The sequence below is a fragment of the Takifugu rubripes genome, chromosome 19, assembly GCF_901000725.2.
Source record: "Takifugu rubripes chromosome 19, fTakRub1.2, whole genome shotgun sequence".
In the NCBI taxonomy this organism is placed as follows: Eukaryota; Metazoa; Chordata; class Actinopteri; order Tetraodontiformes; family Tetraodontidae; genus Takifugu; species Takifugu rubripes.
In genome coordinates, this window is record NC_042303.1 from 1,375,652 (window position 1) to 1,389,124 (window position 13,473).

At 55.4% G+C, this 13,473-nt stretch overlaps 4 protein-coding genes across 20 annotated transcripts in view; 2 read left to right on the forward strand and 2 right to left on the reverse strand.

The window, feature by feature from the left end:
- Window positions 1–13,473, forward strand: part of LOC105418562 (WW domain-binding protein 11-like) — a 1,118,483-nt gene that overhangs the window by 779,878 nt on the left and 325,132 nt on the right. The window lies entirely within an intron of this gene.
- On the reverse strand, window positions 61–4,972 carry asb14a (ankyrin repeat and SOCS box containing 14a). Of its 9 annotated transcripts, XM_029826809.1 has the most exons (13): window positions 4,763–4,966; window positions 3,678–3,858; window positions 2,940–2,989; window positions 2,413–2,547; window positions 2,192–2,350; window positions 1,838–2,083; window positions 1,594–1,765; window positions 1,412–1,517; window positions 1,170–1,349; window positions 816–944; window positions 630–758; window positions 351–504; window positions 61–272 (listed from the first exon to the last, which is right to left on the reverse strand). In XM_029826809.1, exons 2-13 carry the CDS (start codon window positions 3,833–3,835, stop codon window positions 97–99), a joined length of 1,794 nt encoding a protein of 597 aa, XP_029682669.1. In that variant the 5' UTR covers window positions 3,836–3,858; window positions 4,763–4,966; the 3' UTR covers window positions 61–96. The 9 variants fall into 9 exon arrangements, with proteins under 9 accessions (XP_029682669.1, XP_029682668.1, XP_029682666.1 ...); XM_029826808.1 differs by having other exon boundaries at window positions 630–944; window positions 4,763–4,968; XM_029826806.1 differs by having other exon boundaries at window positions 1,594–2,083; window positions 4,763–4,968.
- On the reverse strand, window positions 6,407–8,413 carry rps23 (ribosomal protein S23). Its single transcript, XM_029826863.1, has 4 exons — window positions 8,311–8,413; window positions 7,436–7,595; window positions 7,201–7,321; window positions 6,407–6,594 (listed from the first exon to the last, which is right to left on the reverse strand). Exons 1-4 carry the CDS (start codon window positions 8,312–8,314, stop codon window positions 6,448–6,450), a joined length of 432 nt encoding a protein of 143 aa, XP_029682723.1. The 5' UTR covers window positions 8,315–8,413; the 3' UTR covers window positions 6,407–6,447.
- On the forward strand, window positions 8,216–13,194 carry LOC101062361 (V-type proton ATPase subunit S1-like protein). Of its 2 annotated transcripts, XM_029826857.1 has the most exons (8): window positions 8,216–9,176; window positions 10,747–10,769; window positions 10,974–11,035; window positions 11,307–11,387; window positions 11,601–11,755; window positions 12,273–12,323; window positions 12,431–12,668; window positions 12,816–13,194. In XM_029826857.1, exons 1-8 carry the CDS (start codon window positions 9,082–9,084, stop codon window positions 13,059–13,061), a joined length of 951 nt encoding a protein of 316 aa, XP_029682717.1. In that variant the 5' UTR covers window positions 8,216–9,081; the 3' UTR covers window positions 13,062–13,194. The 2 variants fall into 2 exon arrangements, with proteins under 2 accessions (XP_029682717.1, XP_029682716.1); XM_029826856.1 differs by lacking the exon at window positions 10,747–10,769.

Genomic DNA, 13,473 nt, shown 5'->3' on the forward strand with positions numbered 1-13,473 from the left:
CAAGAAGGCAGCTAAATAAGCATCTAACAGCGTTGAGGAGCAAAGTTTTGGGTTCCTCCATTGACATCACGGGCTGGTATGATCATGAAGACGGCGTTAGTCTTTCCCTCCTGATGTTCCACTGCACATGTCGTACTCCCGATATAGAAGGTAGTCCTTCAGTCGCCCTGGCAACGGCAGGAAGCTCATGAAAACAGGCGAGCGCAGACGGAGGCGCCCGAGGCAGCGGCGGATGCGCAGACGGCACAGATGCTTCAGGCGACGGGCGTTCTCTGGAGCAGACACGGAGGGGCGGAGTTATTAGGGGGTCGGGGGTCAGGGGTCGCGGTCCCGGAGGTGCCACGCGCTACCTTGCAGCCTGCAGATGTCAGGCCACTGCGGCTGCTCCATCACAGCCCCCTTGAGCTTGGAGCAGAGGGTGACGTGGTCGACGTAGTCCAGCAGGACGCGCACCACCTGACCGGAGAGGTGCTTCAGCCAGGAGACGGTGATCACCTCACAGAACTGCAGCCGTGGAGAGAAACATCAGTCCAGCACAGCTCTAGGGGCCCGAACGGCCCCCAGAACCACCAGCTGGGCGGTTCCCATGGCAAAGAGGTGGGGGATCCCCACGCCAGCCGCGCCCTTACTAAGGTGTCTTTGATGACCGAGTCGCTCCAGCCCTCGTAGCCTTCGGGAACGTGGGCGCTGTTGCCATAGGGACAATCGAAGCATCGGTGCACGTCGTAGCCGTACTGGCACAGCATCCTGAGGACCACCTGAAACACACACACCTGGAGTAGCGGCAGCCGCCGTCGTCCGCGGCAACGGTTTACCTGGTCTTTCAGAGCGTACTGCAGGGCGGAGGGGAAGTGCGTGGTGTTGACTCGGCAGTAATAGTTGACGTTGGCCCCGAACCGGAGCAGCAGCTCCATCAGCTCGTAGTTCCCCAGGCGCAGGGCGACCTTTAAAGACGCGTCACCGGGATTAGACCCACGGCCGGAACCATTCTGTCAAGTATTTAACTCAAGAGTAAGAGTGAGCTAACGGTATCGCACACAGGTGTTTGCACCCTACATTCCCCTACTCTGGATGTGGCCTTAATCTCAAATCCTGGTCCTTCAAACAGCCCTGTGAAGCCAGAATGTCCTCGCTTTGATAGTAAAAACCCAGGATCTGGTCTCGGGTACCTGCAGGCATTTAACCGGGTCCTGGTTGGTCATGGCGCCGCCCTCCAGCAGCAGCCGCGTCGACGTCACGTCGTTGTTGGACACGGCGAAGAAGAGCGCCGACTTCCTCTCGTCGCTGTAGCTGCGTCTGACCCAGGGGTGGAGCATGTCGTTGGGGTCGTAGCCCGCGTCCAGCAGAACCTGGGCGTGAAGGGAGAACCGGTGTGTGGCGGGGGCAAACACCACGGCCGGCGAGGGCTCACCTTCAGACACCGCGGGTGTCCTCCTGCAGCCGCCGAGTGCAGGGGGCTCATCCCGCTCTCGCTGACCTCGGCCTTAGAGGTGACCCGGATCAGCAGCTCCAGAGCCCTGAGGACACAGAACCGCGGCCGCGTTACCGTGGAGACGCCCAGGAACCCCGCCTGGCTGCTGATCCGGCGTTTACCGCAGGTGTCCTCGGTGCGCCGCTCGGTGGACCGGCATGTGTCCGGTGTTGTTGGCCACGTTGGCGTCCGCGCCGCGCTCCAGCAGCAGGCCGATGACGGCGGCGTCCCCGGCCGCGGACGCCTCGTAGAGGACGGACGCCTCGTCTCGCGCTTGGGACAACGCGTCTGCCCCTGCGGCGCCAACAAGAGGACGCTGTGGGCACAAAGTCGGCAAATCGAGACGTTCTCCCGCCGGACGTTCACCTCTCTCCAGCAGAGCCTGCACCACCTCCCGGTGCCCCCCCTGAGCCGCCAGCGCCAGCGGCGTGAGGCCGTAGTGGCTCCGAGGATCCGGGTGTGCGCCGGCCTCCAGCAGCAGGGTCACCGCGCCGGCCTTGCCCAGCCGCGCGGCCTCGTGGAGCGGGCGGCGGCCGTGGGCGCCCTCCTGCTCCACCGTGGCGCCCTGCAGGAGCAGCAGCTCCACCAGGTCGAGGCGGTCCGAGCGGATGGCTGCGGAGCACACAGATACTGGGGGGGGCATACTTCAGGGGATTGGAATGCAAGATTCAGCCCACAGAGGCAGCAAAACAGCCCGGCAGGTTTCCCCGGGGGGCATACCGGCGACGAGGGGGGAGTCCAGGACCTGGTCCTGGCTGTCTGGATCCGCGCCGTGCTGGAGCAGAAAGGCGGCGTTCTCCATCAGGCCCCGTTCCGCTGCCACGAAGAGAGGCGTGTGACCCGGGGGGGTGCGCCGCTGCACGCCGCCGGGGCCTGAAGCTGCACAGCAGGGGTCTTTACTGCTCCCGCCGCCACACGTGCACACCCCCACATGCACCCACCTGCGAAGACCAGCTCCAGGATGTTGAGGTTGGTCTGGGCCGCCGCTTCGTGCAGAGGAGTCCAGCCTCTGGCGTCCACCTGCAGCAGCTCCCCCCGGCGCCGCGCACACGCGTCCCGCAGCACCTCCTCGTTACCTGCAACATGAAGGGAGGTGGTTCCGGCCCAGAAACGTCGGCGCCAGGGTTAGGGTCAGGGTCAGGGTCAGGGTCAGGGTCAGGGTCAGGGTTAGGGGGTTAGGGTCAGGGTTAGGGGGTTAGGGTTAGGGGGTTGGGGTTAGGGTTAGGGGGTTAGGGTTAGGGTCAGGGGGTTAGGGTTAGGGTCAGGGGGTTAGGGTCAGGGTTAGGGGGTCAGGGTCAGGGTTAGGGGGTTAGGGTCAGGGTCAGGGTTAGGGGGTCAGGGTTAGGGGGTTAGGGTCAGGGTCAGGGTCAGGGTTAGGGTTAGGGGGTTGGGGTCAGGGTTAGGGGGTCAGGGTCAGGGTTAGGGTCAGGGTCAGGGTTAGGGAAAGGTCTCGTGTCTGGCTGCTGACCTTGTCTGATGTTGCTGAAGATGGAGCTGTCTTCTGGGCCAGAACCTGAGCTGCCGGGACCAGACGCACGTTACACACAGTTCCTGACTCTAGATCCCATCAAATCTGCACTGGAGGAGGCTTCAGGGTCAATTTCTGCCCTCACAACCGCCCCGGCGCTGCTCCAGGACAGCTGAAGGACTCGGAGAGCGGCAGGTTCCACCAGACAGCACCGGAACCGCATTTGGGTCACTGTTTAGTTTCATGAATGATCCCGCTCTACATTCAGCACTTGCAATTCTGAGGTTTCCCTGATTGCACCTGTGTGTTCCAGGCTGCACACGTCTGACGGATACACACACACCGATACACACACACACACACTGCTGCTTCATGAATAAATGTGAACATATAAGACTTGTGGGACAATCTTTCATTCAACGCTGCTCAGCATGATTCAGTCTGATTCGGCCTGATTCGGTCTGATTCAGCCTGATTCCGCCTGATTCAGTCTGATTCAGCCTGATTCGGCCTGATTCAGTCTGATTCAGCCTGATTCGGTCTGATTCCGCCTGATTCGGTCTGATTCCGCCTGATTCAGCCTGATTCGACCTGATTTGGCCTGATTCGGTCTGATTCGACCTGATTTGGCCTGATTCAGTCTGATTCAGCCTGATTCAGCCTGATTCGGTCTGATTCGGCCTGATTCAATCTGATTCAGCCTGATTCGGGGTGACTCTTGCCATCCCGTGTCCTAACCTCCTGGGTTCTCCGGTTGGTGGTTCTTGGGGCTTTTCTGTCTTCTTGCTGCTGTCCAACAGACTCTGCTGGATCATGTACTGGAACGCCGCGTCATTATCTTCGTCGTTATCTTCATCATTATCATCGCCATCCATCCTCGATCCATCAAACTCCATGAAGTCCACAAATGTCCCCCGCTCTGTGTAAAAAAAGACATATTTTGAAAACCAATTCCCCACCTGTGGGGACCAGCTGGTGATAAGAATACTACCCTGACCCCAGGGGGTCCCTGGGTGTTTGTACTGTGAACAGATGACACACAGTATCTAAAATATACATTTATGTCCAGAAAATGTGGATTCCTAGTAAAAGCAACACAGGACGACAGATGCAAAGCCTGTAAAAATGACTGATAACTAACGGGAACATGGACGTTCAACATTGTTGACGGGACCGAAGGGGCGGCCCACCTCCTCTTCACCGTTCTTCTGTGCTGGTCCCGTCCCAACATGGACTCCTCTGTACCCCTGAAGGTGTGTGGTGTCTGACACCAGTAGCAGGCATGTAGGTTCTAGGACAGGGACGGGAAACCCAGGCTATGGAGGCCAGGTTTTCCCTCCTACTGACGACCCGGCAGGAAGGAAAACCCGACTGGATCGTCCCCCTATCTGTGCTCCTCAGGCGCTACTTTAGCTCTGTGGCAGGGACCTACGGAGGCTGCAGCTGTTAGCAAACATCGTTCCCATCAACATGGTCTCCAACACCTCTTCATGTGCTCCACGTCCCCCTAGCAACCGCCTCCTTCACACCGTGCATCCTGGTGCCACGTGTTCCCAGGTAAACAACACATCCATCCGTCGCTCCGTGTTTCCTCCGAGTCCATCAGAACCACCTTCATGGGTCTGAGCTGCCGTAGCTGGGCCACCCCGGCGCCTGTCTCTGACACCTCTTCACATTTGGAGGGGGGTCAGCAGAGGGTGGTCCAAGTGGGGAAAAACCCAAAATAAGAAGAGTTGGAGCCTTTTTACCGTTTCGCCATGCAGCACCGGTCCTCAACACCGCCCTGGACACACAACAAGTCCGCCCGTGTTGTTGTTGTTTACCTTGCTTTGCTGCGTTCTTGTTTTGGTTCTCTGCTCGGCGGTGGAATTCCCCATCTGCTGTGGCTATTTCTGCAGCAGCAGCGGGACCTGTGACTGAAACCAGAGCTGCCAGCCCGCCTGGATTCTTAGCCGCCGCTTTAGCCCAGGCGCTGCCCCCTGCTGGGGACCCCTATGCTGCCCCCTGCTGGAGACCCCTCTGCTGGGGACCCCTACGCCGCCCCCTGCTGGGGACCCCTCCGCTGCCACCTCCTGGGGACCCCTCTGCTGCCCCCTCCTGGAGACCCCTCCGCCGCCCCCTGCTGGGGACCCCTCCGCTGCCACCTCCTGGGGACCCCTCTGCTGGGGACCCCTCCGCTGCCCCCTCCTGGGGACCCCTCTGCTGCCCCCTCCTGGGGACCCCTCCGCTGCCCCCTCCTGGGGACCCCTCTGCTGGGGACCCCTCCGCTGCCCCCTCCTGGGGACCCCTCCGCTGGAGACCCCTCCGCCGCCCCCTGCTGGGGACCCCTCCGCTGGGGACCCCTCCGCCACCCCCTGCTGGGGACCCCTCTGCTGGGGACCCCTACGCCGCCCCCTGCTGGGGACCCCTCTGCTGGGGACCCCTCTGCTGCCCCCTCTGCTGGGGACCCCTCCGCTGCCACCTCCTGGGGACCCCTCTGCTGGGGACCCCTCCGCTGCCCCCTCCTGGGGACCCCTCTGCTGCCCCCTCCTGGGGACCCCTCCGCTGCCCCCTCCTGGGGACCCCTCTGCTGGGGACCCCTCCGCTGCCCCCTCCTGGGGACCCCTCCGCTGGGGACCCCTCCGCTGCCACCTCCTGGGGACCCCTCTGCTGGGGACCCCTCCGCTGCCCCCTGCTGGGGACCCCTCCGCTGCCCCCTCCTGGGGATCCCTCTGCTGGGGGCCCCTCTGCTGCCACCTCCTGGGGACCCCTCTGCTGGGGACCCCTCCGCTGCCACCTCCTGGGGACCCCTCTGCTGCCCCCTCCTGGGGACCCCTCTGCTGGGGACCCCTCCGCTGCCACCTCCTGGGGACCCCTCTGCTGCCCCCTCCTGGGGACCCCTCTGCTGGGGACCCCTCCGCTGCCACCTCCTGGGGACCCCTCTGCTGCCCCCTCCTGGGGACCCCTCTGCTGGGGACCCCTCCGCTGCCACCTCCTGGGGACCCCTCTGCTGCCCCCTGCTGGGGACCCCTCCGCTGCCCCCTCCTGGGGACCCCTCTGCTGGGGACCCCTCCGCTGCCCCCTCCTGGGGACCCCTCTGCTGGGGACCCCTCTGCTGCCCCCTGCTGGGGACCCCTCCGCTGCCCCCTCCTGGGGACCCCTCTGCTGGGGACCCCTCCGCTGCCCCTCTGCTGGGGACCCCTCCACCACCCCCTGCTGGAGGCCCCTCTGCTGCAGCTCTTTTTTCAGGTTCCTCAACAATCTCCTGCTGAACCAGGTCCAGGTAATCCAAAACCTCCCCAGAACGGTCCAGAGCCGAGATCGTTTTATTCGTAGACATCTCGTAACCTTCCAAACGCATCGACCATCAGATGGAGGTCCGAATCGCTCCGAGTGTTTTACAGGATTCCCAAAGGTCAAACCACAAGCGTGTGTGTGTGTGTGTGTGTGTGAGATCACAGTGAGAAATAAGCAGAGGGAAGCACCGGTGTTATTGTAAATGTCTTTATTCACGTTTCAGACGCGCTCTCTATGACCTGGGTCTCTCCTTCTTGCCTTTGTACAGCGCCAGCAGGGACACGTTGGCCACTTTGACCACCTTAAAACGGACTCCAGGAATGTCCCCCACGGCGTGGCCTTTACGTCCAAACCCTGCCACCAGAACCTCATCGTTCTCCTGAAGAGCAAACGGAAGCGGTCAGAAAGCAAAACTGGCAGCAGCGGAACAAGCGAGACCAAGCTTTCCGCCCCCTGTAGCATCAACGTCTCCAGGACCTTCTATCACCAGGACCTTAGCTTGTTCATCTGCGTAGCTACTCCATGTTCACAAGGGGAAGGGATCAACTTTGACTTTTGACAAAAGTCTCAGGGCGTATTTAGCTGCTGCCTGTTCTTATAGAGACAGTCCAGCCCGACGTCTTCAGAGCCTTTCTGGTCACCTCTCAAAGCTTCTCTCCATCTGGAAGGATGGACAACCCCAACCAGGTGCTACTTTAAGGGAAAGTTAAGGCTTTTCCCCCGGAAATCTCAGGAAAATGATCAAAGAGGTCCAATATTTTACTACATTTCTGGGTCAATTGTGTCTAGGCTACGTCAATGTAGGTTCTAAAAACTCGACAATTCTATTTTCTTTAGTTTGAAACTCATTTTGTACATAATTAGCTGCTGGCGCAGCTGAATTGAGGGACAGTATTGCTCATGATACTAATTACAGTATTGATTGAGCGTGGAAATGAGCACATTTGGGCCGTAACAGTGCCTGAACGTAGGAGGAACAAATCACCTCGATGAAGTTGAGGCAGCCGTCGTTGGGAACGAAGGCTGTGATCTTCTTGCCGTTCTTGATGAGCTGGACTCTCACGCATTTCCTGATGGCAGAGTTGGGCTGCTTAGCCTCAACACCACTGTAGATAGAGAAGAACGTTAATCACCTTTAAACAAGCGACCAAGGAGTCAATATTAAAACCACCACACTTTCTTCACCGGACCAGGAGAGACAGCGCATTCATTGTACTCACACTTTCTCAAGGACGATGCCTTTAGCATGGGAGGCTCCTCCAAAAGGATTGGCCTTCAGAGCGGTGCCCAGATGGGCCTTCTTGTACTGTTTATCGTGCCATTTCTGCTCACGGCGGTGGTTACGGAGCTTCCTGGCTGTACGCAGACCACGACACTTTCCTGAAAGTTAACACAACGTTAGTTGTAGGACAAGACCTCATGCCATTCATATCCTTCAACTGCAATTATCATTTGATCTGGTAACAAATCATTGCACCGTTTGATGTAGCAAATTCATGTTCACCTTAAATATGGCGATTAAATAGTAATGCGATCTATGCACATGAAGCCCGGCGTGTTTGCCTGGGCTATGAGTCATTAACAGGAAAATACTGAAAACTCCTGAAGATTACTCTGCAGTACTTTTTTTTTTAAATAGCTCAAAACTCACATTGAGTTAAAGACATGGAAATAACACTTCATATGTTCATATCGTTGGGCGTCAGACTAGCTAACTACCGAGGAAGCTAGAAATGAAAAATTAGCCCAGACGAGTTTGTCATTACGCATTATAAGTGATTAAGTTCATTGTTCTGGTAGTTTTAAGCATTACACAGGCAACAATGGTTTGTACTATGTGTGTGTGTATATATATATTTATAAGCATTTGCTCCTCCAAGCTAAAAGGCTAACACGCCGCTAGCTTCACACATGCTATGGCCACTCCACGTTGCGAGAACAGAGAATTTAAATGTGGTGTATTTTTTAAATCGGAATGCTGTTAGCAGCCAAATCGACAACCGAAATGCTTCTAAGATGTTCATCAACACGATTACTGAAAAACATTGGCTGTGGCTAAAATGTATGGGTTTTAAGAGTATAATTTCTGCCGTACCCATGATTGCAGAAGCGAGCTTGGGGTAGAAAGGAAGTTCCCAGCATCCACTGCGGGAAAGTCTAGTCAGAGGACCCCAGATTTAGCTACTCAAAACAGCGCCTGACTATAAATACATTCATCTTTTTTTTTTTAATTCTTGTTAATAGTAGTAGTGCAAGTACAGCATTCAGTCACCATCCATATGCTGCACACTGCCATATTCCATATAGTGACATTATAAAACAGAATCGATTTGTAATCTACAGAATAGTTCTAGAAATGTGATGCATGGATTTAATAAAAGATTAATTTCAGTATGAACAGCAAAGTGGCAGGGAAATAAATTAATGTAGTAAGACATAGAACCCATGATTTGAATTTAATTCGTTGATGTCAAAACCATTTTATATGTTTATACAAATTACTTAATTGGCTAGACCTTATAATTCAAGTTTTACTCTTTCTCACATCAATTCCAACAGTGCTTAATGTAATCATATCGATTTAATCACATATGATTTAGAATCCAGGCTTTTATCACCAAGAGTGTTGAGGGGAAGATGCAATATAATTATTTTTATTACTCTTTGGGCAAAATAAAAATGTAAAGTGTGTGGAAGCAGCAAAAGCCTTTGACCTGTGGGCATGGGGAGGATTGTCCCGCCCCCGTCTGCTTCTGTCCTCTGATTGGACGAAGCTTCCGTCAGTCAGGAGGCTTAAGCATGGTGGCTGATTAAAGCAGATTATGGAGGGAGAGAGTGCTAGCATCACTCTCAGGTCCACACAGAGATGGCTGCACCAGGGACGCACCGCTGCCTCCTCCTGCTCCCTGTCCTCCTCCGTCTGCACTCGTCCCTCGGCCTCAACACACAGCTGGCTGACAGGTGGGTGACAGCGGGGACAGATGGGGGGACAGATGGGGGGACAGATAGGGGGACAGATGGGGGGACAGATAGGGGGACAGATAGGGGGACAGATAGGGGGACGCGGGACAGCGGGGACAGATAGGGGGACAGATAGGGGGACAGATAGGGGGACGCGGGACAGATAGGGGGACAGATAGGGGGACAGATAGGGGGACGCGGGACAGATAGGGGGACGCGGGACAGCGGGGACAGATAGGGGGACAGATGGGGGGACAGATAGGGGGACAGATAGGGGGACAGATAGGGGGACGCGGGACAGCGGGGACAGATAGGGGGACAGATAGGGGGACGCGGGACAGCGGGGACAGATAGGGGGACAGATGGGGGGACAGATAGGGGGACAGATAGGGGGACAGCGGGGACAGATGGGGGGACAGATAGGGGGACGCGGGACAGATAGGAGGACAGATAGGGGGACGCGGGACAGCGGGGACAGATGGGGGGACAGATGGGGGGACAGATAGGGGGACGCGGGACAGATAGGGGGACAGATAGGGGGACGCGGGACAGCGGGGACAGATAGGGGGACAGCGGGGACAGATAGGGGGACAGATAGGGGGACAGATAGGGGGACGCGGGACAGCGGGGACAGATAGGGGGACAGATAGGGGGACAGATAGGGGGACAGATAGGGGGACGCGGGACAGCAGGACGGTCCACTCCAAACTGGCTCATTCATCACCTGTCATGGATTTCTAGATTTGACTCTTCACATCCTCATCTTGGAGATTATCTATCTATCTATCTATCTATCTATCTATCTGTCTGTCTGTCTGTCTGTCTGTCCGTCCGTCCGTCCATCCATCCATCCATCATCCATCCATCATCCATCCATCATCATCCATACATCATCCATCCATCATCCATCATCATCCATCCATCATCATCCATCCATCCATCCATCATCATCCATTCATCATCCATCCATCATCCATCCATCCATGTACAGTAGACAGGCTTCCAGCCAGCTGATGTTAATCACACTACTGTTAATAATTGTATGACAGACATAAGGAGACAATCTGTTGATGTGCTCCTGTCCATGTCCACGTCCACGTCCACGTCCAATCTAAGGTTAGAGAGATGCCGATAGAGGTTCTTCCTCTCTCCTATCTACAAGCTTTATGGGCAGCAGTGAGTCTCCAGGCTGCAGGAAGCAAACAAGCCAAAGTTTCACATCAGCACCTCTTCATGTCTCACGGGGTCTATCTGCCCTCTCTGACCCCTCAACTGTAGCCTATCTGCCCTCTCTGACCCCTCAACTGTAGCCTATCTGCCCTCTCTGAACCCTCAACTGTAGCCTATCTGCCCTCTCTGAACCCTCAACTGTAGCCTATCTGCCCTCTCTGAACCCTCAACTGTAGCCTATCTGCCCTCTCTGACCCCTCTGAACCCCTATCTGCCCCCTCTGACCCCTCTGAACCCCTATCTGCCCCCTCTGAACCCTCTGAACATAATAAACGGTGTAGGATAACGAGGATAGAGCAAAGGTGAGGCCTGTTGTAACGAGCCTGTCTTCTGTCCACAGCTCTGCTGCCCCCCCCATCAAAGGTAAGGGCAAATGCTGACAAAGCTTCTGGTTCAACACCCAAATCCTCACTCCTTTCTGTGTCTTCGCTTTGCCTCGTTCGTCTCAGTGTGCATGTTGCTGCATAATTTAAATCGTGCAACCTAGCGTACGCGTGTAAATGTGTCATTTATCGTCTTCTCTGTGGAGCCTTTCATGGGACCTTTCCTGTCATTGTCTCCGTCCAGATGGGAGACTAGCACGGGGGGGCGAAGTGGTTCCTGCAGAGCACCCGCTCAGACAGTCCAAGGTAAATATCGTACAGCTAATGTTGACAGGATCCTCGAGGCTAATCCAAAAACATGTTGAGTCTCAAGCCTACGTGCATGAAGGGATTTAGGAGTTTGCTCAAGAGGAGTGAACAAGACTAAAACAAGATAAAAGTGATTTTCTGGAAAAAAATATGCTCAAAATAGGAGAATAGGCCGTAGCTACGTATAAATGTAGATCATTCTATATGATTCTGGTGTTATTCTTATTGCACTTTTCATTTCTGGTGTGTTTCCTTTATTCCCCTTCAGTCTCCTCTCTCATCTCCTTTTGCATCTCGGAGAACGTTACTCCAAGTTCCCAGAACCTCGCGCCCCTTTTCTCCGCTCAAGGTGACCACACACTCCAGACCCTGAACTTGAAGCCCATCGTCCACGAACAGCCAGGTCCAGAAATGAGGCGGAACCTAAAATGGGAAGACGGGCTGAAAGTCAGGAAATGACTTCAATCAGGCAGAATTGTGGAGGGAAAACATCGTCTCGCCGCCCCCACAGGCGGCCATTTTGTGTGTGTGAGGCGCTGATTGTTGTCTCCACCCACCCCAGGTCCTCGCCGATGGACGCCCGTGCGTCCTGTTCCAGGCCAGGAAACTGTCCCTCCGCTATGAGCGGCAGAAGCAGCTGGACCTGACGGAGAGAGCGTTTTCCCCTCAGAAAGATGTCGACATCAGCGAGTCTGTCTGCAGCCAGGACAAGGCAACGTATGTCCACCCGAAGAGACGCAGCCCTATGGTCCTCTGTCTCATCTGTCTCATCTGTCTCATCTGTCTCCTCTGTCTCCTCTGTCTCCTCTGTCTCCTCTGTCTCCTCTGTCTCCTCTGTCTCCTCTGTCTCCTCTGTCTCCTCTGTCTCCTCTGTCTCCTCTGTCTCCTCTGTCTCCTCTGTCTCCTCTGTCTCCTCTGTCTCCTCTGTCTCCTCTGTCTCCTCTGTCTCCTCTGTCTCCTCTGTCTCATCTGTCTCATCTGTCTCCTCTGTCTCATCTGTCTCATCTGTCTCATCTGTCTCATCTGTCTCCTCTGTCTCATCTGTCTCATCTGTCTCCTCTGTCTCATCTGTCTCATCTGTCTCCTCTGTCTCCTCTGTCTCCTCTGTCTCATCTGTCTCCTCTGTCTCCTCTGTCTCCTCTGTCTCCTCTGTCTCCTCTGTCTCCTCTGTCTCCTCTGTCTCCTCTGTCTCCTCTGTCTCCTCTGTCTCATCTGTCTCATCTGTCTCCTCAAGGCTGCTCATGAGGTTCGGAGATGTGGAGGGTTTGGGAGGTCTGTCCATCAGGTACGCGGCCCCACCTGTCTTCCATATAGGTTGTAATAGAGGCAGGACTCCCGCAGGGCTGTGGGACCAAGGGACGATCACGTGTCCTCCCATTTCTCTGCTGCCAGGCTACAGCTGAGCAACACTTTTTACGAGTCGCCGGGTCAGTGGTGGTTCTCGGTGGAGAGCGTGTCTGTGCTCTACAACACCTCCGAGGAGGCGGTGTTCAGTGCCAGCGAGGTGTACGCGCCGTCCTCCTCCTCCTACCACTGCAGCCACGTCAGCAGCCTGCAGCGCCACCGCGCCCTGCTGGTGCCCAGCGGCGACCACGCCCGCCGCTGGGCCGTCACCTTCACCAACTTCCAGGTACAGAGAGACAAGGAAATAACGGCCTTTGTTTCAACATCAGCTCTGGTGTGGGCTGGTTTCGTGTGGTGATCGTGGCTGGATGAGCCATCTTAACGGGATGAAACTGATGGGCAGGTGTTTGTGATTGTGATTCCTTTGCCTCAGATCCAGGCCTTCAACATCAGCTCCGGTACGTTTTCTCCTGCGAGCGACTGCGCTGCCTTCCTGACACCAGCCGTCCTGATGGGCCTCATCACCTCCCTCATCCTGCTGCTGGTCCTGGCCTATGGCCTTCACATGCTGGTCCACCTGAAGAACATCGACGGCGACAACGAACACAAGGCGGATGTTTACTTCCCAGCCAACGCCGAGCAGCTCGAGCAGGGCTGGGATGAAAACGAAGAAAAATAACATTGAGACAATCGGACGCAAAAATGATGCGATAATAGCGACTTTAGCTCAAACTCTGGTGAAAGTTCAGAATTCTATTTTTAAAATGTGTGTTCCCAGAGTTTTATGACATTTGCCCATGGATGTGCTTCTACATGTGTCTTTAATAAAAAAATAAAAAAATCTTTACAAAACGTTTGTATTGTAGATTTATAGTTGACAGTAAGCAGTAATCTTAAGCAGTCCAGGATTTTAGTCGTTTTCCCTCCTGGCCTGAAGTACATCACAAGAAAAATATAGTAGCCTCCCGGAAAAACAAGTACATCTTTTGGTATATAAGGGATTTAGGGCAAAAACAACAGGACAGTATAAAATATTCTTAAGAGTATAGAAAACCATTCTCCATGGTGTGTTTAGAGGAAAAAGGGGGTGG